Here is a 27,813-nt window from a genome sequence, read left to right as displayed (position 1 = left end):
TCTGGCAGAATTGCCCAGGCCCTTCAGTCTTGAAGCACGCCCCGCCCCTGTTCCCCAACTCTCGGTCTCCAGGACAGGCGCGAGGCTCCCGTCACTAGAACGCCCGGCGGTAGCGGCGGCGGCGGCGGCGAGAAGATGGCGGAGTCCGGCGGCGGCGGCAGCGGTGTTGGCTTCAGCGCGGGCCCTGGCCCGGAGCGCCCTAGCAGGTGAGATCTGGCCTGCAGTGGGCTCGCACCTGTCTCAGGATCCTGGTGACTTGTTGGGAGTGCTGGGGGTCTGAGGGCCTGGGAAGCGTACTGGGCCTGCCCAAGGGTTTTTTCGGGGACTGCAGGTAGGTGCTGCTGAACAGACAGCTGGAGGAGGGCTGGGCGCCCCAGAACCTCGAGGTGTCTACATGTGGCTCTAGGGGCCTGAGGGGGCGTGGGAGGGCTTGGAGGTCTGAAGGGAAACCCAGGGGCTCCTGACTGCGAACTGGGAATGCTAAGGAGTCTGGGAGGCAGAAAGGGCCTGAACAGAGACCATGGGCAGTCTTGAGGTTGTTAAGGTTGTTTTTGGTGGGACTCTGAAGGGGCACTGAAGGGAACTTGCTGGGACTGAGGCCCCGGACTTCCTAGAGGGTGCTAAAGGACCCTGAGGATTCTAAAGGTGGTCCTGAGGGTATGCTGAAGGGACCTGGAATTGGCGAGGACTGTAGAAGCCAGAGGGGAGGGGTTAAGGGCACAAGTGAACCTAAGGGCATGAAAGAGGCCTAAAGGGGCCTGGGAAAACCTGAGAGGGGAGGCTAAGGGGCCCCAGGGGTCCTAGTGAGTCCTGGTGGGCAAGAAAGGGCCTGGAGTCCCAGAGGTTCTGAGGGGCTGGAGTGGGTCTTGGGAAGCCTGAGGATGGTGAGAGAACCCTGAAGATCCAGCACACACACACACACACACACACACACACACATACACAGTGTCCACCCTTGGAGTGCCTCTTTCCCATCCCCATGGGGTTTAAATCTCCCCGTTCCCCAGGTCAAAGGACTTGAAGCAATGTCTTGTCCTCAGACCAAGGGGGCAGAATTCATTTTCTCCAGTTAGAGGGAGGTCCCCTTTCCCTTTGGCCAAATCCTGAGACTGGGTGCTTGAATCCCAGATTTGGCATGAAACTTGATGTTTACATGTGTTGTTCTGGGTTCTCAGAGGGGAAGAATGCTGACCTTAGGGAGCACAATCTTCCTCTTTACATTGCACAGGGTCAGGGTGGTCCAGACCTCCCCGTCCCTGTTCCCTGGGACAGCTGGCCACCCTTGGCTTACCAAGGACTAAATTCAGGCTCTTTCTCGCTGGTGAGCTTAAGGGAGCAAATCATTTCAGTTAAAGTGATAAATGATGAAATTAGTACTCACGTGCTGTGATGTCATTTATCATTGTGGGGACCTAGGCTGGTGCTGGCTGGAAAGGCCTGATGACCCAGGTGCACAAGCTGGGTTTTGGAGGCCTCCAGTGGGCAACATTAGAGATACAGAGGATTTGGGAAGAGATTCAGGAGGTGGGCTGGGCAGGGCTTGGTGACCAGGAATGAGGTGGTATGTCAGGAACAGGCAAGAGGGGAGAGTGAACCCTAGGTGTTTGCCTTGAGCCTTGGGATGGGATAACTTGGGGCAAGGGTAAGGTATAATTAATTGCATACCATACTGTTCATTGAGTTTTAATAATAAATTTGTAAGGAGGTAATAAATGGTGGTAGAAGGAGACTTGACTTGGGGTGGTGAATACACAATACAATATAGAGGTGATGTATTATAGAACTGTACACCCGAGCCCTGGCTGGTATGGCTTGAGTGCCAGCCTGTGAACCAAATGGTCTCCAGTTCAATACCCAGTCAGGGCACATGCCAGTGTTGTGGGCCAGGTCCCCAGTGGAGGTGTGTGAGAGGCAGCCACACATTGATGTTTCTTTCCCTCTCTTTCTCCCTCCCTTCCCCTCTCTCTAAAAATAAATACATAAAATCCTTTTTTAAAAAAGAATTGTAAGCCCTGGCAGGTGTAGCTCAGTGGATTGAGTGCGGGCCTGTGAACCAGACGATCGTGGTTTGATTCCCAGTCGGGGCACATGCCTGGGTTGCAGGCCAGTTTCCGGCGGGGGACACATGAGAGGCAACCATACATTGGTATTTTTCTCCCTCTCTCCTTTATTTCCCCTCTAAAAGATAAATAAATAAAATCTTAAAAAATAAATTGTATACCTGAAACTGATAGAATTTTATTAGCCAGTGTCACCCCAGTAAATTCAATAAAAGTAAATTTATAGAATATGAGCATACACCCATTAACCCAATCCAGTTTTCCATCTTTTATTCTTTTTTTGATCCCCACCTGAGGATATGTTTGTCGATTTGAGAGAGAGAGAGAGAAGTGGGGTGGGGAGAGGGAGACTGAGAGCGAGAGAGAGAGAAAGTAACATCGATTGATTGCCTCTCATGGGCTTCCTGACCAGGAATCAAACTCATAACCTAGGTATGTGCCCTGACTGGGAATCGAACCTGTGACCTTTTGGTGTATGGACAGTGCTCCAACCAACATAGCCACCTATCCAGGAGTCTTTTTTTTTTTAATTTATTGATTTGTAGAGAGAGGGGGTAAGGAGTAGGTAGAGAGGAAGAGACAGACATTAATTTGTTATTCCAGTTATTTATGCATTCATTGGTTGGTTCTTGTATGTGCCCTGACTGGGAATACAACCTGGCGTATTGAGATGACACTCTAACCAAATGAGCTACCCAGCAAGGGCAGCCAATCTTTAATTTTAGTAATTCTAGGTGTATGCTGTTATTTTATTTTGCTTTTAATTTGCATCTCCCTAATAACTAATGATGTTGGACAGTTTTTCATGGTTTCGTTATTCATATTTTTGATAAAGTGTCTTTTCAAATTTTTGGACTAATTTTTAGTTGAGTTGTCTTCTTATTGACTTTTAAGAATTCAGCTCTGGCTAGTGTAGCTCAGTGGATTGAGCACAGGCCTGTGAACCAGAGGACTGTGGTTCGATTCCCAGTCAGGGCACCTGCCTGGGTTGCAGACCAGTTCCTAGCAAGGGACACACAAGAGGCAACCATACATTGATGTTTCTCTGCCTCTCTCCTTCCCTTCCCCTCTAAAGATAAATAAATAAAATCTAAAAAAAAAAAGATTATCTCTTAAAAAAAGAATTCAGTAAAGTCTCTTAAAAGATTTTATGTATTCTGGTTACAAGTTCTTAATCAGATATGTGATTTGCAAATATTTTTCCTAGTCTGCTACTTGTCTTTTCATTTTCTTAATTTATTTTTTACAGCTAAATTAAATTATTATTTTGATGAAATTATAGTTTGTCAATGTTATTCTTTTGTAAATTATGCTTTTAATGTCATATCTAAGAAATCTTTTCTAAATGGAGGGACTATGGAGGGACTTTCTTTTTTTTCCTAATTTATTTAATTGTTGTTCAAGTACAGTTTTCTGTCTTTTACTCCCATCCAAGCCCCCCCCCAGTGCTCCCCACCTCCCTCCCATTTTCACCCCCCTTAGTTGTTGTCCATGTGTCCTTTATACTAGTTCCTGTTGGAAGGACTTTCTTTTTTTTTTTAAAGATTTTTAATTTATTTATCTTTAGAGGGGAAGGGAAGGAGAGAGAGATCAATGTATGGTTGCCTCTCGTGTGTCCCCTGCTGGGAACTGGCCTGCAACCCAGGCATGTGCCCTGATTGGGAATTGAACCTTGATACTCTGGTTCGCAGGCCTGCACTCAATCCACTGAGCTACACCAGCCAGGGCTGGAAGGACTTTCTTAAAAGATATCTCCACCATCCCTGAGCTGCCTATGTACCCCCTTCCATCCTTCCCAGTGAAAAATCACTGTTGTTTGGAGCAAATGATGGTGGGTATATGTGAGTGTGTGTGTGTGTTTGTGTGTCTTATTGTGGTGCTAGTGTAGGGAGGAGGGCAAGAAACCCTAATATGATGAGATGGAGCATACAGAAAGAGGACCAGGTTTTGAAGGAAATTGTGGCATACAATAGCCTCCCAAGGACCTTTTGAAATGTAGAAGTTTTTGTAGCATTGTTCATTTATTCTTTCCTTCATTTCTTCCAAACGGGCTAGACTGGCCTGTTGAATGACCTGCCCATGCCCTCTTTGTCCTTCTACGCTCCAAGATCATGGCCTCTCAGAGCCACCTGCCTGATTACCTGCATTCAGCTAGCCCCAGGAACACTTTTCTTAGTCACCTCATGTGTGTGTGGTAGGGGTGTTTTTTGTTTTTTTTTGTAAAATTTATATGACATAAAACTCTTTCATGTAAAGTGTGCAATTCAAAAATAAAGAGAAGAGAATGAAGTGTACAATTCAGTGGTGTGTAGCACATTCACAATGTCGTTTGTGTCCATCACCTCTGTATAATTTCAGAACATTTCTATAACCCTAAGAGGAAATCCTGTCTCCATTAGCAGTCACTCTCCATTCCCCTTCTAGCCCAGCCCCTAATAACTACTCCTCTATTTTCTGTTTCTGTAAAGTTATCTGTTTTATGAATAGAATCATACAATATGGGATTTTTTTATGACTGGCTTCTTTCGCTCCATGTAACGTTTTCAAGGTTCATCTACATTGTCCTGTATGTCAGTGCTTCATTCCTTTTTATGGCTGCATAGTATTCTGTCAGACCACATTTTGTTAATCCATTCACTTGCTGATGACAGTGGAGCTGGTTCTACCTTTTGGGTATTTTGGATAATGCTGCTGTGAATATGTGTGTACAAGTTTTTGCCTGAACCCCTGTGTTCAGTTCTTTGGGGGAACTGAACACAGGGGCCGGAATTGCTATTTCAGGGCCGGAATTGCTGCATCATAAAGCTGTTGTTTCATCCTTGACCGTGCTATCAACACCCAGCACTACTTGGTGTGTTTGTAGAAATGCCTTGAGGGTGGGGAGCGTGTCTTGTGTACCTGGAGCAGAGGCCACACAGAGGAAGTAAGTGTTCAAGAAATATGACCAGGAGGGAAGAAGGGATGGATAGGGTATGTAAAAGCTCTCTAGGGCTCGCAGTCTGGCAAGGAGGAAGTAACATCTATGGATGGGGTGGTCCTTTGCCTTCTTGGGGAGACTGTGGGAGTGCTGCGGAGTGGAGTTGGCTGACCTTGTCTGGGAGGTGGGTTTTCCAGCCTGCCAGGAGGTGTCCGCATCTGCCTTTCTTGTCCCATGAAGGGTTTTGCCATCTGGCCTGGTGTGGGGGCCGTTCCTGTCTTCCCCTTGGCCCTTCCAGCAGTCTACAACGTGAGAAACTCTTCTCGAGGGACTGTGCTCCTCCACCCCAACCACCCCCAGTATTATATAACTTGTTTGTTCCAGTTTTTTTCTTCTGCGACCAAGGGAGAAAAGTGAAAAAGAAAAGCTTATTCTCTTTCCTTCCTATCTCGAGGGATCAACAAAAAACCCACTGCCTAGTAGAGATGGTCATTAATGACCGAGCGGAACCTCTGGGATAGATGAAGATGGCAGCCTCAGCATGAGGAGGGGGTGGGGCCTGGCTGCAGGCTCAGTCATATAAAAGACATTTGTCCTCCAGCATGTCCCCTCCTAGTCCACCTTGGGCCCTCCACAAGGTCCAGGTTCCTGGAGGGAGAGGAGGTTATGGTGTTTTGAGGGGAAGGAGGTACCCTCCATGGAGTTGAACCTCCCCAGCTAAAATTCCATCGCTATGAGCTACCTACCTGGCTAAGTTCTGGAAGAGCCTGCTCTCTATGGAGGCTCTTCAGATGGTGGGCCTTTAGCATCCTTATTCCCTGGCCTATTTTCCCTAAAGGTGTCTGGATGGGGCCCAGAGTTGCTGACTCACGCTGCTCCTGGAGGGTGAGGTGGGGGTATCTGGGTGAGGGACATGTTACTCACAGATGTTTCTATGGGAGTTTGTGGCCAGGACACAGTGTGAGTGGTTTTGGCCCAGTTCAGCTGAAGTATCTGCTCCTGGCTTGGTGGCCTCTGCTTGTTTGAGATTTTCCAACAAGCCCTTTCTGACTGTGTTCTAGATTGTGTCCACTAAGCTTCAAGGCTCTGGAAGAGTCTAGTTCCCCAATGCCTATGCAAAAGATGGGGGAGAGGGGACTTGCCTTCTGAGAAGGTTCTTATTGCTTTGGCTTCATCCTGTTTTCAGCTGGTAGGGAGAGGCAGGAATTTGACCCTTCAGACTTGGGAACTCCATTCCTCCTCTTGGGAATTCTGGGAGATCTGTAGCATCAGGGGCCTCATCATACCCACATGTCTGTGGTCCCTCCTTCCATGAGCAGGATGACCCTGCATACTCATTGTGTACCTTGGGCACATCTGCACTCCAGTGTGTATTAGATTCCTAAGCTGAAAAGTAGGACCCCAGACCCATAGGGCAGGGTAGCTTGGAAGAAGTGAGCTAAGGTGAGGGTGTGCTTAGAAGGTGCCCAGCACCTTGCATGTGTATGTGTTAGTGCAGAGGTAGCGATGTTGCCCTGTGGTCCTGATGCTGTTGACATTCTGTCACTGTGCTGTGTGGGCTGTGAGGAGATCATGGAGTGTGGCAGATGGAGAAAAGATAAAAGTTGGTGTCTTCATCAATTTGGGCTGCTGAAACAGAATATTGTAGACTGGGTGGCTTAAAAGCAACAGAGATTTATTTCTTGAAGTTTGGAGGCCAAAAGTTCAAGATCAAGATGCCTGGTGAGGCCACTTCCTGATTCATAAATGGTGTATTCTCACTGTTTCCTCACATGGTAGAAGCTTCTAGGGAGCTCTCTGGGGTCCCTTTAAAAAACTCTCAACCAAGGATATGCTTATTGATTTTAGAGAGAGAGGAAAGGTGGGGGGAGAGAAACATCAATGTGAGAGGGAAACATTAATCGGTTGCCTCCTTTATGTGCCCCGACCAGGGATTGAACATGAAACCTAGTGCCCTGACAGGGGATGGAACCCACACCTTTTGGTGTATGGGATTATGCTCCAATCAACCTGAGCCACCTGGCCAGGACTGGGGTCCCTTTTATGAGGTTACTAATCCCATTCATGAGGGCTCCACCCTTATAACCTAATTACCCCCCAAAGGCTATACTGCCTAACACCAACACATTAAGGGTTAGGTTTCAACATATGTTTTGGGGAGTATACAAACATTCAGTCTGTGGCAATAGACCTGAGCATTTTGGAGGATGACTGGGGCATTATTAATTGATGGCCATGAGAGGGACAGCTGTGGGGCAGTGGGAGATTGGAACATGTCAAGTCTGAACTGCTTCTGCAACATGAGAGTAGATGGAACCTAGGAACAGAGTGTGAGCACGAGCTGGGTGGGTCTTGGCAGAGTATTGGGATGAGCAGTTGAGCCTGCAATGAGCTGGAGGAAGCACTGGGCTGGTAGTGCTGGAGGACCCGGCCATGCAGCTCATCCCTTCTCAGGGATCCCCTGTTCCTCAGTATCCCAGCAGGGTCCCTCAAGCTCAAGATGTGAAATTGCTCTGAAGACTACACACTTCTCCCTGAATTGAGCACTGCGATTGTCTTATTGCTGGACTGCTTCCACCTGGTGGCTGTGACCCCCCCCAGGGACTCCTTCTTGTCTTTGGACATAGTTACTAGGGTAGGAAGGTTTTATTAGCTTCTGCTATCATTGTGCCATCTCCAGGGAGCCCACCTGTGTTCTATTCACTTTCCTTACCAGCAGTTATTTTTGATCGCCTATCCGCAGGGGAGAGCTGAGTGAGGCCAGGGTGCAGGTTTTATGCCTGCATCCCTCCTCTCTCCCAGACCCTTTAAAGATGGGGCTTTCTTTGCACTCCCTTCCCTTGGTCTTGGGCATGTTTCAGACTTGGGGTCGATGGCTCTAGAGAAGGAGGATGAAAGTGGGAGAAGGAGAGAGATGGGGAGGGAGAAGGGCCCAGACAGAAACAATTCATCCACATGTGGATGGAACTCACATCTTGCTCTTCCCCTGGTGGTTGTCACATGCTTCCTGTGTACCTGCCACTGTTTGGTGCTGTGCTTGCTAGGAGGGGTGCGGTGGACAGTTGAGTCCTGCCCTTGGGGGATCTATGTGCCAGCAGGGAGTTAGTGAAACCCCGGTGCAGTCCTCACCCTATAGGTGCCATAAATGATCCTGAGGCCAAATGGGAAGTTCCTGCCTTCTCGGAAAGGGTCTGAGAGCCTCTGCAGGAGTGAGGTTGAGCCAAGACTGAAGGTTTGTGTTATCTGAAGGTTAGTGTCATCGGCTCAGGGAAAGGGGGTCAAGTGAGGTGGACTGTTCTCTGGGTGCTGGCAAGTGGTGTGTGTAGGTTCTGAAGGTGGAGGAGATAGCCTCTTCAGGGTTGGGGGTCAGAGAGGAGTGGGTAAGAGGGATGAGGCGGGAGACTGGAAGGCCAGGATTTGGGTGAGAGGGACACCTAGGTCCGATTTGTGTTTTGGAAGGATCCCTTTGGCAGGAGAGGATGGGTCCTGGACCAACCTTGGGGCTGTCGGGAGGACACAGGTTTGGGAAAGATTCGAGGTTGAACTTGTGCTATGTGCTGACCAGTGTTGGCAGCTGACAGGGAGTCACCTGCTCTCAGGTTTCTGCCATGGCTCTAGGAGTGCATACTGGGTGAGGACCTGTGGGCAGGTGGGCGGGCAGGGGAGCCCCAGGCCTCACTTGGTCTGAGAGGCTGCACTGCCTGCTAGAGAGCTGGGAGGGGCAGGGGTGGACATCCCACCTCCAAGGGTCACTGGCCACCTCTGCTCCAGAAAGCCCCCGTGCCTGTCTTTGCTCAAGGGCCTCAGTCTTCCAGCCAGCAGTTCTTGGTCCCAGGAATGTCCCCCCTCCCAGGAAAAGGGCTTGGACAAGTCATAGCCACTCAAGGCGGTCTCCCCAATTTGATTCCACCCACTCACTCTGAGCTCCTCCTTGAGAGTCCATATGCACCATACGCACTCTCATTTGCTCTTTCCTTCTCTCTGTTAGCCACATCCTGGTCCGGCCCCTTCTTCCACCTCTCCTCCTCCTCTGGGCTCTGTGCTACTGTCTCCCCATTCTGGCAGCATCTCCCAAGGCAGGCATCAGCCCACATCGTTCTCTCGTTTCTCCCATCTGACACCTGCCAGGGGCTTCTTCACTCTCAGAACAAAATCCATATCTCCACGTGACCACCCCCCCTTGCCCTCCTCTTGGTCCAGCACCCCTCCTGGGCCTTTAACCCAGCTCCCCCCGGAGTGTCCTGTCCCGGAGCTTCGCATAACTCCAGTGTTGCCTCCTTGGGGCCTGATCGATCTATCTACCATAGCCCACTGCCCACCACAGCCCCGAGTCTGCCCCCTGCCCTATGTTCCTGGAACATTCTCTGTGCTAAGGACCCGTGCCCCCAAGAATGTGTGCTCCCCAAAGGTAGGGCTTCATCGTGGAGCTCTGATTCCACCCAGTGAGTACTTCACGAACAGCCTGTGATGGAGTTTGCCAGGGTTGCTGGCCTGACTGAGGCTTCTGAAATAGTGCTTCATGGCCCGGCCGGGTGAGGCTCAGTTTCCTCTTCCTCCCTTTATTTCATGTCAGGATCTGGGTAGAGAAACACATTCCCAGGCACACTGTCAGTGAATCAGCTCTATGTGAGGGAAGCTACTTCCTGTACAGAAGGGGCCCCTCAAACTGCTACCCACAACCACCACTCACCTTCAGATGATCATTTCTACGCAGTAATAGGGGCCCATGGCTGCTACATCTTTTCTGTTTTCTGGACAGGCAGAAATCCAGATTTAGCATACAATTTCTCAATTTTGAAAGGTAGACAGTGATCAACTTATTTTAAATTACACTCAAGCTTACATTTGCAGGCTAAACAATACCCATTTGGAAGCTGAATCTGGGTCATGAGTCATTAATTTGTAACTACCGATGATTTGAAAGGAGCAGTAGACACTCAAGGAGCCCTTGGTTATTCAGAGGGTGGGATTTACTCCATATGATCCATTGCACCCACTTTTGGCAGGTGTGCTTTGTGTAGGATCTTAATGCTGTGTGTTGAATACGGAAACAGCTGGCTACTCTCCCTGTGCAGCTGCCTGCAGTGGGAAGTGGGGGCCACCCTCCAGGTTTCTACTGGAAGATTCCCCTTTTCTTGTGGTAGCCTCTAGCAGCTGTGCAGATGTGCTCTTAACACATGCTAACTCTGGGTCTCCAGTCCCTTCTTCCTCCCCTCCCTGGCCTGTCCCTGGTCTCTCCAGAGAGGGCTGCTTGGGATGCACAGGACAAATCCTCCCTAGCATTCCTCCTCTGCAAACAGGTTTTGGTGTGCCAGTTTGCTGCACAAGAAAATATTGTGATTCCAGAGGAAGTTACCAGCACCTTTGGGGAATCTCAGAACTTTTCTGTGAGTGTAGCAGCTTCTGGAATTGAACATGCTCAGCATGGAGGAAATCTTGAGGGGTGGACCTTGGGGCTTTTAAGGCCTCGAGGGCGGTTACCTAATGAGGCCCGAGATGTTTCTTGACATGACAACTGTGAATTTCCACAGGGCTCAAAGACGGACTGCACCAGGAGCAGGTTGAGCTGGATATCCGGAGAGCTCTCCTCTCAACGGGGTGTTAGGAGTGGAAGCAGTCTTCCAAAGGAAGCAGAAACAGACATGATCACTCAGAATCTTCTGTAATTGGAGCTGAGAGCGGGGCATTCTCTTGTGGCAGGGTTCAGGGGGTGGCGAGGTGCCCATAGGCTTGCAGGCATATAAGGGAGCCCCCCCTGAAGACCCATAGGCAGCTTTCATGTGGAAAACTTCCAGGACTAGAGTTGTAACCATGTGCTTGCCTTAGTGTGGTTGTCTCTTGCTCTCTCTGCCTTTTCCATCTCCCTCCTCTCCCTGTCACAAGAAGAGATAATTGGAGCCTGCCTGCTTCTAAGGTAGGGCTGCTGGGAGTACACAAATGTTTATGCTGTGTGTGAGTCACTTGCAGAAGCGATGGGTAGTGTTTTCCTTGTCAAGGCTGAAGGCATGGGCTGCCCTGCAGCTCTAGCGTTAGGCATGCTTCCAGCATTTGAGCATTTAGAGTTGCTGAACTTTTGCAGTGGGGGGGCGTGGGTAGCCTGCTGACCTTTACTGGGGAGCCCGATGTCTCATTGCAGTAGAATATGGCCACCACCTACTCACCCAGAGATTTCCCTGCCTCCCTGCACCCTCCCACCTCCCTGCCCTGCAATCCCGGAGTAGGAAGACTGTGCAGTCAGTGCAGGGAGAGGTGGCAGCTGGAGCATTGTTAACTTCACAGCGGTTTTTCCAGAGGCTCATGTGGAATGTGGTGGAGAGGAGGCCAGGATTCAAGACTTCTGACATTGAAGGCCCACTTTGGTTATAAGCACCAGAAATTCAACTCACTGTTTTCAGTTAAAAAATAAGAGTTCATTGTTCTCATTAAAAAGAAAAGTTTAGAGAGTGTTTCAGTTAGGTCCATTGAGATTCAGGGCTCAGATGATTCTCCTAGAATCAGTGATTCCCATTTCTTACCTCTGTCTTCCCTCTTTTTTTTTAAGATTTTACTTATTTTTTAAAAAGATTTTATTTATCTTTAGAGGAGAAGGCAAGGAGAGAGGGAGGGAAATATCAATGTATGGTTGCCTCTTGTACATCCCCCACTGGGAACTGGCCCACAACCCAGGCATGTGCCCTGACTGGGAATCAAACTTCAATCCTTTGGTTCACAGGCTCAAGCTCAATCCACTGAGCTACACCAGCCAGGGCAAGATTTTACTTATTTTTAGACAAGGGAAGGGAAGGAGAAAGAGAGGGAGAGGAACATAAGTGTGTGGTTGCCTCCCATGTACAATCTGGCCTGTTGCATCCCCAACTGGGGATCTGGCCTACAACCCAGGCATGTGCCCTGACCGGGAATTGAGCTAGTAACCCTTTGGTTTACAGGCCAGTTCTCAATCCACTGAGCCACACCAGCCAGGGCTCTGTCTTCCCTCTTGACTGGGCAAGGTGAACTCACCTTGCTCCCCACCATCCCAGAATCAGGGGAAAGGCAAATCTCCATTCCCAGGAAAGACTCTGATTGGATTGGATGGGTCACACCCCCATCCCAGGACTAATCCGTGGGGCTGGGAGGCTCTGGTTAGCTAGGCTGAGTCATGAGTCTCCCATTTCAGTCCAGGAATGGGGTGTCCTGATCTCTACTACTGGGGCTAATGGGAAAATAGGAGGTTCTTTGAAGAAAACAGGAGGTCCTTACCAGAAGAGGGGAGGGATGTTGGCACCCCCTAAAATGAAGATATTCGTGACAGGCCCCTTCTGATACCTAAATTTCTGCGGCTACTGGAAGGGCCTGGCTGAGCTGCCCCATGGCTGTCTGCCTGGGTCAGGCCTGACACTGCTGGGCATGAATTCATGCCATGCCATTTGGCAGAACCATCCCTTTCAGTGTCTCAATACCTGTCCTGCCAGGGGAGGCAGCTAGGCTGGGCCCTGAGACACTGGAATTTGGTAGCACTGGAATGTCACTGGGTTTCTGAACGGTGCTCTGCGGCTGCGAAGTCATGCACATACTTGCCTGATTTGTAGAGTGAAGGGGTTTTGCTCATTCAGGTGGCTCCACTTCCAAGCCCAGCGCAGTAGGGATAATGTGGGGGGATGGCCTGTTACTGGGATCAGCCCTGAGTCAGTGGGTGGGCCCGGGACAGGCAAAACCTTGGCCTGACACCTGCTCACTAGTCTGCCCCTGCTACTCATGGCATGGGGGCCCCAATTAGACTTGGAGGAGTAAGAGAGGCTATGGGGTGATATGGTTGGGCTGTAAGGACAAGGGAGACTGTGGGGCAACCCGCTTTGAGAAGGCTTGGAGGTGAAGGCTTTGAGGAACATGAAAGAGTTGGGGACTTGGGACTGCAGTATAAGGAGGAGGGTGAGAAGGCAGGAGGAGTCAGCCCTTCAACAGGGGGCACAGCCTGAACAAAGTGTAGAGACCAAATGCCTGAGAGAGAATCTTGCTAAGGGCCTCCTGTTGAGCCCAGTCAAAAGATAACATACCCAGACGTAGGACTTGGACCAGGAGGATGCGTGGGGGGAGGGAACCAAGCAGATGTACGCAGTAGAGATCTGCAGTGAGCAGATATGTGAGTTAGCTCTAGACAGTGCTGCCACCTAGTAGCCATCCATCTGTTACCTCACCCATCTATTTACCTGCCTATCCACCATTTCACCCACCCATCCATCCACCCACCTATCCATCCATCCATCCATCCATTTATCCATTCATCCATCCATCTCTCCCCTCTATGTAGCATCCAATTGACAAGTGTGACTGAGCTCTGAGCACATTCTGGGCATGGTGCCAGATACCAGAATCCATCCCATCCTACCCTAGTGAGCCTCCTGTTTTAGCCTTGGGGAGGCAGGCTGGGAACAGATGGGTGGTGTGCCAGATAGAGTTAGGAAAACAAATAGAGCCAGGCTGGGGGGTCAGAGAGGCCTTGATGAGGCTCTTCCAGTGTGACCTGGCAAAGTGGGGCAATCTCCCACACAGAGGGTAGAGGATTAGTGGGCTAATGCACACCCTGGCCATGGCCTGCACCAAGGAACTGCATCCTGCCTTTCCTGTTGTCCAGTTCCATGTCCACTTCATGGATCAGCACCCTTGGCTAGCAGTCTTAGTGATCATGGTGTCCACCCACCTGAGGCTATAGAGAGGCTGACACCAACCAGGTCTTTTGTGTGCTGTGTGGCCTTAGACCTCTCTGTCTGAACTTATGCCTTATTGCTTTGTCTGTAAGATGGTGATGATAGTGGTGTCCCCCTTGCCATACTGCCCACTGAGAAATAAGCTGGGAACCAGGTTTGCACCACCCAGCCCATAGCCCTGTATGGAGTAGGTTCTCACCAGAACAGGAAGGGGTGGAGGTAAAGAGCTTGCCGCTGGCAAGGGAAGTTGGGTTTGCATGTCCTTTTCTTTCTTTGTAGCCTTGAGAAGTGCCCAGAGTTGGGCAGGTCTGGGAATGCTGGGTGTTGCCCACATGATCCTCCTGTGCATCAGTAGTGGTCCCACATGAGCCCCGCTTGTCCTGGGCTCCCAGGGGCATCAGTCAGAGACTGGGGTGAAGGCATAGACACTGGACAGGAGGTCTTGGTCTGGTTTGAGGGGCCCAGGGTTCACAGTGGCTCGTGAGCTGTGAGGCTGTGGAGAACAACAGGAGCCGCTGGCAGAAGGTGATGAGGTCTGACATTATGCCCCACTTTTGGTAAGAGGGCAGGTGGTATCTGTGGAGTGCTCCACTCTGACCCCGTGAGTATTAGGGAAACATGGGGATTTGTGCCACTTGGCCCTGTCACAGTCACAGAAGGGCAAGATGATTGAGCTGGAAGGGCTTATCTTCAGTGGAGCTGGCACTGAAGGGTCCACCCCATGCCAGGCTTTGTGCATGAGGGGTCTTTGGTTGGCCTCAGGGCAGGAGCTGGTGACACATAGGGCAGGGCAGGATGGGAGCAGCTTTTCTCACCCTGAGGGTCCTCAAGAGGATTCATGAGGGTTCTTTTAAGGTTAATGCAAGTTCTAGAATCTTCCAGCCTTCCCCACCATCCTCCCCAGCCATAGCCTCCCAGGCTGTTGTATGCAGCTCTCAGGAGGTGCCAGCCCCAGGAACCAGCAGGTTGCAAAGTACTTTCTGCTGGGCACTCCCCTATACCCCCTCTCTTCCCTCACCCTGTCCTGCCCACCAGGCAGACAGGCAAAAATGAAGGTTATGCATGTGAGCGATGGCTCTAGAGTGTGATGCCATGAGGAATACTGGCGGTGGGTATGAGGTGCTGTGGCCTTTGGCTCTTGGAGGAGGCTGGGCAAGTTGCAGGGAATGCACTAGGCTCTGCCCCCACCTGTCGGCCTGGCACACCTGCCCTCTCTGGACGCACAAAGATCCACTGATAGGGTACACAGACTGGTATGGAGCTGGGCAGCCTATTGTCAATTTTGCATATGTCTGAGAATAACCAGCATGATGACCAGGAGGGAGAAATAGGCAACTTAACTGCTGATGCCGTGGAGAGATTCCAGGCTTGGAGGACATGGAATCTGGGGCCCTGGCTGGGTTCTTCTGTCTCTCTCTGGATCTCTGTCCCCCTCTCCCTGTCTCTATCCCCCTCTCTCTGAGTCTCCATCTCTCCCACTCCCCTGGTCTCTTGTCTCCTTCTCTCTGGGTCTCTGTTCCCTCTGGGTCTCTGTCAGTAGATTGGTGTTTTGGCCTGTTGTGACAGTGTTGTGGGAACCTTCATCTGCTACTGGGCTCCATGCTTGTCCACCCAGAAGCCCTGGGCTTTCCTCTGTTACCCCTGCAAGTTCAGGGATCAAGCCCTGCCAGAGAACTGTAGGTATCTCAGAAGGAGCTGCCCCTTGTCTGTAGAGATGGGCCAGAAATGGGCTTGCTGCCTCCTGGGGATGAGGGAGGCAGAGCCACCCTTGCAGAGCAGTCCCAGGAGAGAGGCACTGACGTGAGCGTGCAGGCTGTAAGCCAGTGCAAGGTGCCAAATCATGGAGACTCTATCCTTGGGCTGCAAGCATAGTACTTGGAGCTGTGAAATATTGCAACCATGGCAACAGTGGCTGGGCTCTCTGCCTTTGTGGGGTGTGTGAGACCCCGGCATTGGTGTACCTCTTACTCATGGATCTGTGCACCCAGGAGCCAGCAATGGCCTTGGTAAAGCCAGCAGGCTGCAGTGTAGTGAGCCAGCTTAGGGGCCCCGGTCTTCTTTTTTGAGGGGGACACTTGTCCCATCATCCTCCTGGGCTGTTAGGGGATTCGTGAGGTTGTCTATGAAGAACCACTTGTAGGGGTGGTTAGTTAGTGGGCCTACCTTGCAAAGTGTCAGAGGGGGTGGGAGGGGAAGGCACAGAGTTTCTAATGTGGCTGGACAGAAGGTGGGGAGGGAGGTGTGTGAAATAGGGTGGAGAGCTGGTCCCGCAGGCTGCCAGAGTTTCATCAGAGCTCTGGAGCCTGATTTCCCCTTTCTGGGTCTCTGTCCCCTCTTTTTCTCCGGGTCTCTGTTCCACTCTCTCTGTGGGTCTCCCCCCATCCTCCACCCAAGTCTCTGTCCCCCTCTTTGTGTTTCTGCCCCCTGAAGCATAGCATCTTCCCTACTGATGCCCCTGGGACCTTGGGTGGAGTGGCTGAACTCCCTGGTACAACGTCAGCCGGGGTACGAGCCAACCAGCTGCACTGTGCTGCTGTGCTCCTTGGAGCCACATGGACAATAAAACCAAAATTGGCTTTGGAAGTGGAAGTGCTCTCCGTTTTGAGGGGAAGTGAGGGAATTTGCATGTCAGAACAGTATGTTAAAGGGGCAATACCGGCAGACTCTGTTCTGGCCTGAGCTTTGGGCTCCATGTGGGGGTGGGAAAGGATTTTACAAAACCCCAAAGAAATGTTTCCATGAAATTCTTGTTCTTGCCTTTTCTTTCTTTCTTTTTTTTTTTTTACATTCCAATGAAAAGAATTGTTCCGGGGCTTTGGAGATCTCCTGTAGGGTTGGGAAACTGACCATGGAGACCAGGGCCAGCAGTGGGCGAGGGCAGGAGGAAGGGAGTCTTCACCTCCACCATGGGGCTCTGTCAGCCCTGTGGCTCTGCACTTCTGTGGTCTTTCCCCATTGTGCAGTCCTGCCTCGGGCTGGGTCTCTGCAGAGCAGAACCTGAGGTAAGGCCTCCAGTCTGTGATATATTCGGGGGCGGGGGGGTGGTGACCCCGTGAAGGACTGGATGAAAGGACTGGATGTAGGGGCACCAGCAGGGAGCAATGGGGCTCAGTGACTAGGGTCCCCAGAAGATTGGGGGAATCCTTCCACTGGTGGTCTCTCTGGGGGCATTTACTCTGTCCAATCCCTTGGGCCATCAGCCCTGTGCAAGGGAAACCCTGAGGGAGGCAGGGGCTGTGTTCCCATGTCTAGCATAGGCCTGGGCCTGGCCAGAGGTTCCTAATGATAGTGCTAGGGGGCACACTGCAGGGGTAGGGGATCAGGACAGTCCTGAGCCCAGGCCAGATCTGTGGGGGCACGTGCAGCCCCCTGGAGCCTCTTGGAGCCCAGGTCCAGGCAGAGGGTCAGCTGGGGCAGCAGTGAGAGGCCCCCCAGAGACACCCTGACCAGTTGCTGACGCACTGGCTCCGATGACTCAGTCCTGGTGACCATGGCTTGGGTGGCCGTCTGGAGACTTGGACTGGCCCAGGACTGCCGCCACCGCCTTCCTGGAGGCCCATGGCCCCTCCGTGGCGGCCACCCCCTGTCTGACCAGCCTTAGTCATTGGTCCCAGGCCCAGTATTCCTCCTCCTGACCACCTCCGCCCAGCCATGCCTGACTCTCTGTCCAGGATGGGACTCTGGCCCCTGCCAGCTTCCTCCCTCCCTTCCTCCCAGAGCTCCCCAGAGGCTGTGAGGTGTGTGAAGGGCAGTGCAGGGGCTTTGAGGACAGTTGTCCCATCTGTGAGACCGGAGGAAGGAAATAGCCTATGGGGTGCTGGGAGTCTTGCCCAGCACAAGGAGGATGTGTACATAGAAAAGGTTGCTTCCCACTCACTTGTAGCTTGGCTTAGCCCACACCCTGTAGACAACAGCCCAGGTGTGTTAACTCCCGCTTATGGACATTCTAACTTCCTCTGTGCTCAGCTGAGTGGCAACCCCTATAGCAAGGCACCATAATTCTTTGTACTTCCTTGAAGGGCATTTAGTTCGTTTCCTATCTTCAGACTCCAGAAATGATATTTGGGAAATGTCCTCACTCATCTCTCTTACACATGTGAAAGATAAATCCCTGAGATAAATCCCAGCAGTGGCCTTGCTGGTTCAAGGATATAAGGACTTAGAATTTTGCTAGGTCTGTTCCACTGCCTTCCTGGAGATTGTCCCACTTCACACTCCCCAGGGGAACTAATATGAGCATCTGCTGATAGATAACCTGATGACTCTGCCCACTTGAGGGGTAAATCTGGTCCCTTAGTGAGCGTACTTTCATATTTGGAAGAGGCCTACCCAGCTGTGCTTCCTTTCCTCTGAACTATCAGCCCACATCATTTGCATATTTTTCTGTGAGGTTGCTAGCTTTGTATTGATTTCTTAGAACTCTTTTTATATGGAGGACCACGGTAAATAGATGTTCAGGGACAGAGCAGCTCCATAATAAGGTTGCCCCTGGTATAATATCTTCTCGTGAAAATGTGAACATACATGCCAGTCCCATGGACTTAGGGAGAAACATAAGAAGTCCTCCCACCCTGTCCTGAAGCCTCCAAGGGACTTGTAAGAAAAATGAGACTACGTGAAAGCAAAATGGAAAAATGCACAGAATCTGTGAGGCAAGGTGTCCACGGGAAGGCCAGCCTGGCTCACTGGACACCTTCCATCTGCCAACATTCTGTGGTCATTCCAGGCTTCAAGTTCCCGAGTGCCTGGGCCTATTCAGTGGCTTGTGTGTGGCTTGTATAGGTAGTGGCAGGATACAGCCCCCAGCTAGGCCTTCCCACCTCCCCAGCCCAAAGGGAAGCTGGTGGAAGTAGATGGTTTGTGGTCCATTACTTCCCAGGAGGTGATGGGGGCAGAGGAGCCTCAGCACAGCCCTGTGACGTCTGTGCTCCTGCCTGCCCCATTTGACAGCCAAGAAAATAAAGACCCTGAGTCACACAGTTGGCTGATAGTAGGGCAGGGGTTGGAATCTTCCCTTTGCTTCTCATACCAGATGCCAGAGCCTGGCAAGGTGAGGTCCGTGGTGCAGCCCGGGCAGGTTTCCTGAGGAGTGGGTCTCACTGATCTGCATCTCCTAACCTTTGGGTTCTGGTTTAGGCTCTAGGGGATCCTAGTGATGGAGGTGACTTACTGGGTCTTGGACCTGCTGAGTCCAAATCTGTTCCAGCAAGGGAGGCTCCAAGGGGTCACACCAGCTGTTCTGACCCCAAGGTCTGTGTGCTGCACAGAGAAGTGGCTCACCTGCCCAGACTAGAGGGGCCAGAGGGACGGTGGAGGTGGGAGAAGGCATCTCAGCATGCCTTCACTGCAGGCAGGGCCCCAGGCAAGGCTGCCCTCTGTGGAAGCAGGGAGTGAGGCCTAGCACCCAGCAGGCATCCAAGCCCTTCTACCCTTAGGGAGAGGCCCCATGGGCATCACTGTCTAAGCTTAGGGGTGACAGGGCTGGGAAGAGAAGCCAGGGCACCCCCACTTTCTGGCCTCTGCAGCTTTCTGCCCTGTGCCTGTTCCCTCTTCCTGGGATGCCCACAGCTACAGTGTGAAGCTGATTCTGGATGATTTGACCGCTTTGTTCCCCAGGGCCTAGGATGTGCACCAGGTGAGGGCAAGGTCACTCCTTGTTCATGCTATGTCCTTCCACCCACAGGAAAGGTTTTAGGGGCTAGCAAAGCCGGTGAGGGGTAGGATGGACTTGAGCACCTGATGGGTCCTTGGAGGCTTTTGTGGGGCATGGCCTTTGCTAAGGTGGTCGAGAGGCCCATCAGAGGGTATCAGCAAGGCTCCATTCCTGGGGGTGTCCTGGCAGTGGCTGTCCAATGGAGAGTAGCCCTGGCTGGGGGCAGAGGAGAAGTGGTGGGGGGGTTGGTACTCTTTGAGGTACTTTGACACTCAAGGGTCCATGAGCCAGTGACATTCTGTGCATATCTTCAGGACTTGGGTGCATTGTGAAGTCTTGGGAAACTGTCAGCAGAGACTCATCAGTCAGAGAGGATGGGTTGGACACAGCAGCTCTGGCTGCTCTGAGCTGGGGAGAGGAGGAGACCAGTGAAGTGGACATCCCCTCTACCTGGTGGGGAGAGGCAACTGAGCCAAACTGGAGACTCAGGGTGCTCCTGAGCCCCTGTTCCTCCTTTCCTCTGTGGCCTGCAGGAGGGCTGCACACCCAGTTTTCCAAGCACACCAGGCCCCACGGCACTCACAGCCAAGACACCGATGGCACTGGACTCTAAATCCTGTGTGCTCCTTTTTCCCATGGTGGGAAACCTTTCCATCAAGCGCAAGCTGTGTTCCTCCTATCATGCATATGCTGTGTCCCCCAGCCACATTCCACATCTTGGGACTCTGAGTACCTCACAAGCCCTCTATCCCTGGTTGGCCCTCTCCCATTCCTAAGGCTCTCTGAAAGGACACTGAGGTGCAAGGTTGGGGACCCCAGGTGGCCTGCAACTGCATGGATCCAGTGCCAACTACATGCCCTTGGCTTGGCATCAGCCTTTTTACATCCTTTGGTGCTTTGGGAGCTGGTGGGCAGTGAGGCTGAGGGGACTTCTTGTTCTTCCTGCTTTCTTGGAAGGACTGGTGCTCACCTTCATGGCCCTTATTTGTAGGCAGGTGTTGGTCCCAGGAGTGGGAAAGCAAGTTCCAGAGAGCCTGAGGCTGGAGAGAGAGCAGAGTGCTGGGGCAGTGGGGCAGGCGTGGGCTGGGAAGTCCTGGGGGTATTTCGAACCACGAGGGCCTGACTCTGGAGGTGATGACATTGTTTGCTCCTGTTGTGTCTGGAGGATGAAGTGATGTATTGGGTCCTCCAAACCATTTTATTCAGTGATGCATTCACTCTGCTATATAGTTTCCTGAGATGAAGCAGCAAAGGAGACTTGGGGAGCGATGGAGGGCCTCCTCATATTCTCTGAGGTGCTGGGGGTCATGAGGGTTTTATGCAGGACCTGAGAAGGCTCAGATGTCTTTTCACTCTAGTATTTTTGGGGGGGAATGAAGTTCATATGATATAAAACCACCATTTTAAAGTGAACAATTCAGCGGCATTTAGCACAGTGACAGTGTTGCGCAACCACCTCCTCCACCTCGGTCCAGCACACTCCATCATCCTGAAGGGCACCCTGCCCTGTTAGCAGCCACTCCCCATTTGCCCTCCCCACCCCCTGACAACTCCTAATATGGTTTCTGTCTCTATGGATTCGCCTCTTCTGGACATTTTATATAAATGTGATCATACAACATGTGGCCTTTTGTGTCTGGCTACTTTCACTGAGCATTCATGTTTTTCACATTCACCAATGTTGCTGTGTGAATCAGCTTCATTCCTTCTTAAGGCTGAGTAATATTCTATTGTGTACACATACCACATTTTGTTTATCTGCTCATCCGTTGATTGGCATTTGGATTGTTTCCACTGCTCCTTTTTAAAACCTAAAAACAAAATTCTAGCTCTGGCTGGCGTGGCTCAGTGGGTTGAGCACTGGCCTGAGAACCGAAAGGTCACCAGTTTGATTCCCAGTCAAAGCACATGCCTGGGTTGAAGGCCAGGTCCCCAGTTGGGGGCATACAAGAGGCAACCAATAGATGTATCTCTCGCACATTGATGTTTCTCTCCCTCTCTTTCTTCTTCTCTTCCCACATCTCTAACTATAAATAAATAAATCTTTAAAAAATCTAAAATGATTTTTCTTTTCTCTCCTGATTCCTCATTTGGAGGTACAGGCATTTCTGCTTGTCTTGTCCCCACCCCCTCAGCAAACTGCCTCCATTGGTAAACCTATCTTCTTACAGAGATAGTCTTGGTTTTGGGGCTTCCCCACAATTTGCTCTGTTTCCCCCACGTTGGCCAGGAGGTAACAAGATGATCTCATGCAGCCTGTTGCTTCCCAGGATGGATTCAGATTCTGCTGTGTCCTCTCAACAGCTCTGGGGTTATGGGCAAAATGCTCAGCCTGTTCCTGTCCTTGGAAGGTGGAACCAGTGGACCTTTCCCCTTGACTAGGCAGCCACAGAGCATAGCCCAAAGCCAAATTCTTCTGAAAACTGCCCTAAGACTTCGTGCTCATGTGACTGCCCTCCCTCAGGGTACTGGGAACTACAAGTATGCTGGCAGGTGTCGGAGTGGCTGGGCCTTGAAGGCCGGGCCTCTCTGGAGGTGGCACACCCTCCTCCATAGTGAGATGCACCCCTGTCCCTAGAGCCCAGTGCTCCTGGGAGGCTGCAGGTCTAATTCCTCCTCCACACTCACACTGGGGCTCTGTGCCAGCATCTTATTCCCACCCAGCCTCTGTAGGAGAGAGATGGGCTTACCCATAGGCTTGCCAGGGCATAGGGGACATTGGTGATGTGCAGAGTGCAGCACTCAGGAGGCACATCTAGAATTAAAAATAATGAGATAGAGTTTTTAAAAGGAGAGGGTTGGAAGCAACCTACATGTCTACAGATAGTTGAAGGGATAAAGAAATTGTATGCTCACACACTTCCATAGTAGAATATTATTCGGCCGCAAAAGAAGTGAAGCACTGATAAACACTAGAATGTAGATGAACCTTGAAAACGTGATACTAAGTGAGAAAAGTCATAAAAAAAACACTTATTGTCTGATTCCATTTATATGAAATGTCCAGAAAGGTAAATCTGTAGAGCCAGAAAGCGGATTAAGGGTTGCCAGGGGATGGGACGAGGGATGGGGGGCGTGGGCAGCGACTGCTAATCGAGATGGGGTTTCTTTCTGGGCTGATGGAAATGGACTGGAATTAGATCGAGGTGGGGGTCGCACAACATTGTGAATGTACTAAATGCCACTGAGTTGTATATGTTAAGTAGTGAACTTTGTGTTATGTGAATCTCACCTCAATTTTTTTAAAAAGGGACCTGTGGTCTCCTCAGGTCCTGTGTGAAATCCTGCCATTATCACAGGCAGCGAATGACATCCACTGCCAAGGCTAGTTAGTCAGTGGGCAGGTGGTAGACACTGCTGAGAGCCAAGTTTTGTTTCTCCTTCCCTGGGGCTGGTTCTGGTGATTTTGCCTGTGCCTGTGGCAGCTTTAGAGTCTAGGTGAGCTGCCCAGGGCCCCTGGGCTAAGACCAGCCTGCCCTGAGACCTCTGAGCCTCGAACTCCACCCTGCTCTCCCACAGCATGGCCGATAAGAATGGAGCCCTCAAGTGCACCTTCTCAGCGCCCAGCCATAGCACCAGCCTCCTACAGGGCCTGGCCACACTTCGCTCACAGGGCCAGCTCCTGGACGTCGTGCTCACAGTCAACAGAGAGACCTTCCATGCGCACAAGGTGGTCCTGGCTGCCTGCAGTGACTACTTCAGGTTAGCACAGGCTCAGGGTGTGGGCTGGAGAGTGCAGGCCCTTCTGAGAGGGGCAAGTTCAGCACCATCCAGGGAAGGATGGCTGTGAGGGAAGGTGGCTGGTGTTGGCCCAATGGCCAGTAGACCTACTGGTTTTCCCAGATTTGCAACTTAAAACTTTCTGGGGACATTGCACGGGCAAGAACATATCTGGGGCACAGAGGTGGCCCATGGGCACCCAATTAGCAGTTTCTGCCCCGAGGGATGGCAGAGCTTGGCCAGATTTCCACTCTGTCTTTATTTGACACCTGTGTGTGTCAGATGCTGTGCTAGCCTTGGATCCAGCAGGGAGAAGACTGGCACAAGTCCCTGCCCTAGTGATACCTGTGCTCAGGACAAGGGAAAGGAGGGACTCTCCGAGGTGGCTCAGAGGGTGCCAAGTTCTGTTCTAGTCCCCACAGGACAAGCAAGGCCTTGCTGGGTGCATGGATCAGTCTGCCGTGGAGGCCTTTTCCTGGAGGTGTCCTTCTGGGGGAGGTTGTCTGGCCCTGCTTTGCTGGTGGTGGCCAAGGCATCCCTGCCACCATCTCACAGAGCCCCACCCCTGGTACACACCACAGGCTGCATCTCTCCCCTGCCCAGTTGCCCTCCGACTGCCCGCTGTGGGCTCAATGAGGCCCTTCTGGGGAGCTAGAGAAGCCAAGCCATCTGGGGCGCCGCTTCTATTTTTATTCTGGATTTGGGGACGGGCGAGCCGCCCCAGCCAGAAATGCCCTTTAAAGGCTCCTTTGCGCTGGTACTGCAGCTGGCGAGGCCTTAAAAGGCAAAGCTCCCTCTCGTCGCCATGACTGCTTCTGCCTTCAACAGGCTGATGGGACTCACAGGGACAAGAAGGGGCAGGGCCCTGAGGCTGGCAAAGCACTGCTCTTGGAAGGGCTATGGCACTGCCTCATGGAGTGCTGGGCAGTTGTTAGTTGGTGGTCCCAAGGCAGCACCTGAGCCTGGCCCATACTAGGGGTGACTGGGTGACGGATATCTATTAGGTAAATGGCCCAGGGAGGTTCCCTCCCCTCAGTCAGCTGTTGTGGCCGTCAGAGTTATGATGAAAGGCCAGTTGCCTGAGAAAGAACCTTCCCTGCGCCATCTTCTAGAACCTCCTATGAACTCCTAGCAGGCACTGGGATTCTCACCCTTCTTCCTGGTGGAGAGCCCCCCAACAAAGGCTGGGGGGCTGTGACCCAGGTTCTATGTCCCAGAGCAGGAAAGCACAGCTGACAGACCTGGGGTCACTCACTAGGAGGTCTCACAATGGTTTGGGACTCCTGTGGGCCATTCTCAGGGGCTTCCCTGACTACCTGGGCCTTTCTCTGGACACATCAATGACCCCGGTTGGGGTCCTTTAATAGGTGTTCCAACCTTGGACCTTTATTCCCTTCCTGTTCCTGTGTGGTAGCGGCTGAAACTCAGACAGGGGAAGGTGGAGCCACCTATTCAGGTGAGTGTGCTGAGGAGAGAGCAGACTCTATGAACTATGGTGTGCATTCCCCTGATGTTCCCCGTTGTACTTCCTGACCTTATTGAGGGACTGGTCCTCATGTCTGCGCACTAAGGTGGAGTTGGAGACCTCTCTAGAGCCAAACCCAAGGTCTGGCCTCCCCCTGCACTACCCTGCCAGGGGTACTACCCTGCCATGAGTAGGGGGCAGAGGGGGACCTGGCCCCCACTCTCCAAACCAGCCCACCCCAGTGCTGCACACATCTGGGTAGGGTTGGGCAGTGCCCCACCAGAGGGGCAGAGTACAGAGCTCCTGTCAATAGGAAGGTGCGTGACTTGGGGTGGATTAAACTTTTTTTCTTTTCTTTTTGCGTGTCTTTAATGCATACCTGGCCTGCTTTCCCCCGGTGGGCCAAGCCTGTGTCTTAGGGCCAGGCTATCCCAGTGACCACAATGTCCCTCGGTGCCCTGAACCCACATGCTATGTTTCCGACCCTCAGGGCCATGTTCACAGGTGGCATGAGGGAGGCGAGCCAGGACATCATTGAGCTGAAGGGCTTGTCAGCACGTGGCCTGCGGCACATCATTGACTTTGCCTACAGCGCTGAGGTGACCCTGGACCTGGACTGTGTGCAGGATGTGCTGGGTGCAGCTGTGTTCCTGCAGATGCTGCCAGTGGTGGAGCTGTGCGAGGAGTTCCTCAAGGCTGCCATGAGCGTGGAAACCTGCCTGCACATCGGCCACATGGCCACCACCTTCAGCCTGGCCTCACTCAAAGAGTCTGTGGATGCCTTCACCTTCCAGCACTTCCTGCAGATTGCTGCTGAGGAGGACTTCCTGCAGCTGCCTCTGGAGCGCCTCGTCTTCTTCCTGCAGAGCAACCGGCTACAGAGCTGCGCTGAGATTGACCTGTTCCGTGCTGCTGTTCGCTGGCTGCAGCACGATCCTGCCCGGCGGCCGCGTGCCAGCCACGTGCTCTGCCATATCCGTTTCCCACTCATGCACTCATCTGACCTGGTGGACAGTGTGCAGACACTGGACCTCATGGTGGAGGACGTGCTGTGCCGTCAGTACCTGCTAGAAGCCTTCAATTACCAGGTGCTGCCCTTTCGGCAGCATGAGATGCAGTCCCCGCGCACAGTTGTGCGCTCTGATGTGCCCTCTCTGGTGGCTTTTGGTGGCACACCCTACACTGACAGTGACCATGCTGTCAGCAGCAAAGTATACCAGCTGCCTGAGCCAGGAGCCCGCCACTTCTGCGAGCTTACAGAAATGGAAGTGGGCTGCAGCCACACGTGTGTGGCTGTGCTGGACAACTTTGTGTATGTGGCTGGGGGTCAGCAACTACAGTACCGCAGCGGTGAGGGTGCGGTGGATACCTGCTACCGCTATGACCCGCACCTGAACCAGTGGCTGCGTCTGCAAGCAATGCAGGAGAGCCGCATCCAGTTCCAGCTGAATGCACTGTGCGGCATGGTCTATGCCACGGGTGGCCGCAACCGAGCTGGCAGCCTGGCCTCAGTTGAAAGATACTGCCCGAGGCGCAATGAGTGGGGCTATGCCTGCTCACTGAAGCGCCGCACCTGGGGCCATGCGGGTGCCTCGGCTGGGGGCCGCCTGTACATCTCAGGTGGCTATGGCATTTCGGTAGAGGATAAGAAGGCACTGCACTGCTATGATCCTGCATCCGACCAGTGGGAGTTCAAGGCACCCATGAGTGAGCCCCGAGTGCTGCACGCTATGGTTGGTGCTGGTGGCCGCATCTATGCTCTGGGTGGCCGTATGGACCATGTGGACCGCTGCTTTGATGTGCTGGCTGTGGAGTACTATGTGCCTGAGACTGACCAGTGGACCAGTGTGAGCCCAATGAGGGCTGGCCAGTCAGAGGCCGGCTGCTGCCTGTTGGACAGGAAAATCTACGTTGTTGGGGGCTATAATTGGCGCCTCAACAATGTGACAGGCATTGTGCAGGTGTATAACACCGAGACGGACGAGTGGGAGCGTGACCTGCACTTCCCTGAGTCCTTTGCAGGCATCGCCTGTGCCTCAATCCTGCTGCCTCGTGCTCGGAGCAGGAGGTAGCTCCTAGAATGCCCCTTCCTGCCATGACCTGGCTGCATGCTGTTCTTGCTAGAGGCTTGGTGAGCACATGTCCTATGGAGAACCTCATCACCCTTACCCCAAACCTTTGACCCCCCACCCCCCACCCGTATAGGCCCACTGTGTTGATAAGCCTTCTTCCTAGGGTCCTTCCTATCCGAAGCAGATCTTGGCTCTGTGCCTGCCTAGGGAGCCTGCCAATGAGGATGCTGACATGTATGGCAGAAACCTTGAGCCTGAGGCAGTTTTCTCATCTGCACAGGGTCCTCATTCAGGGGCGAGAATTGGGAGTCAGGCGTGTTACTGTGCCCCACTTCTCTCCCATCCCTCAGCCCGGCCACTCAGACGTTCAGATGAGGGCTCATTAGTGTCGTTCCAAATTCATGGTGTGCCACTCTCCTCCTCCCAAGTTTCTTGTGCTTATGTGTTTTAAAATAACTGCACCCCACACCTCTGTCATTTGGACCCTTTGGAGCAGGAGGGGCTTGAAGCACCCAGCTTGGAGTGATGACCAAGGGTAGTTCTGTCTCCCCAATGAGCCCAAGCTGTTGAGTGGGAGGGGGGCCATAGGGAGGGTTCGGCAATTGCCTCTACTCCTGTCCTTGGTCTGAGACCCTCAGGGTATTTGTTCATTTGCTTTCAGGAGGAAAAACCACAGCCAGCTCCTGGAGATGGTTTTTATAGGTTCAGGCCTCCCACTGGGCACTGGGCCATGTGGAGGGCCCTAAGGAGAATTGGGCCAATGTCCCTGCCCCACAGATGAAGGAGGATGTTGCTTTAGAATCTCAGTATATCTGCATTCCACAGGTCTGTTCAAGGATTTTTATTTCATCCACTCTCCAGCCCAGTACTCCCCCCAGTCCTGTGTTCAGGTCCAAGTGCCACCTGGCCCAAGGCTACCAGTGCAGGAAGTAAGGCAGATGGGAACCTTTCTTTTTAAGGGCTTCACAGCATTTCTGGCTACATTTGTTTTGGTCTCTAAACCTTTTTTTCTGTTGTTCCATTTTGCTGCTGTTTTTTTTTTTTTTTTTTAAGAGGCCAGCACCGCTGTCTTATAAATGGGGTTTGTACCCTTGGGGCAACTTAAAGTGTCTCTCTGCTGCTAACAGACGATTGATGTCATGTCTCTGTGACCCACTCGCTGTGTAAAGAATTAACCTCATACCTTAGCAGACGTCGTCTCCTAATATTTTCCTTGTATTTAATAAAAATGTTATGGTGAAA

General features: G+C 52.1%; 1 protein-coding gene across 3 annotated transcripts; it reads left to right on the top strand.

The window, feature by feature from the left end:
• Positions 1-27,813, top strand: KLHL26 (kelch like family member 26). 3 transcript variants are annotated; one of them, XM_037028921.1, is made up of 3 exons: positions 1-206; positions 22,834-23,016; positions 24,990-27,813. In XM_037028921.1, exons 1-3 carry the CDS (start codon positions 136-138, stop codon positions 26,569-26,571), a joined length of 1,836 nt encoding a protein of 611 aa, XP_036884816.1. In that variant the 5' UTR covers positions 1-135; the 3' UTR covers positions 26,572-27,813. The 3 variants fall into 3 exon arrangements, with proteins under 3 accessions (XP_036884816.1, XP_036884818.1, XP_036884817.1); XM_037028922.1 differs by lacking the exon at positions 1-206 and adding an exon at positions 8,015-8,226; XM_037028923.1 differs by lacking the exon at positions 22,834-23,016.

This window comes from Sturnira hondurensis, unplaced genomic scaffold, assembly GCF_014824575.4.
Source record: "Sturnira hondurensis isolate 20B ecotype Veracruz unplaced genomic scaffold, ASM1482457v3 Scaffold0020119, whole genome shotgun sequence".
NCBI lineage: Eukaryota > Metazoa > Chordata > Mammalia > Chiroptera > Phyllostomidae > Sturnira > Sturnira hondurensis.
This window is presented reverse-complemented; position numbering and strand designations above follow the sequence as displayed.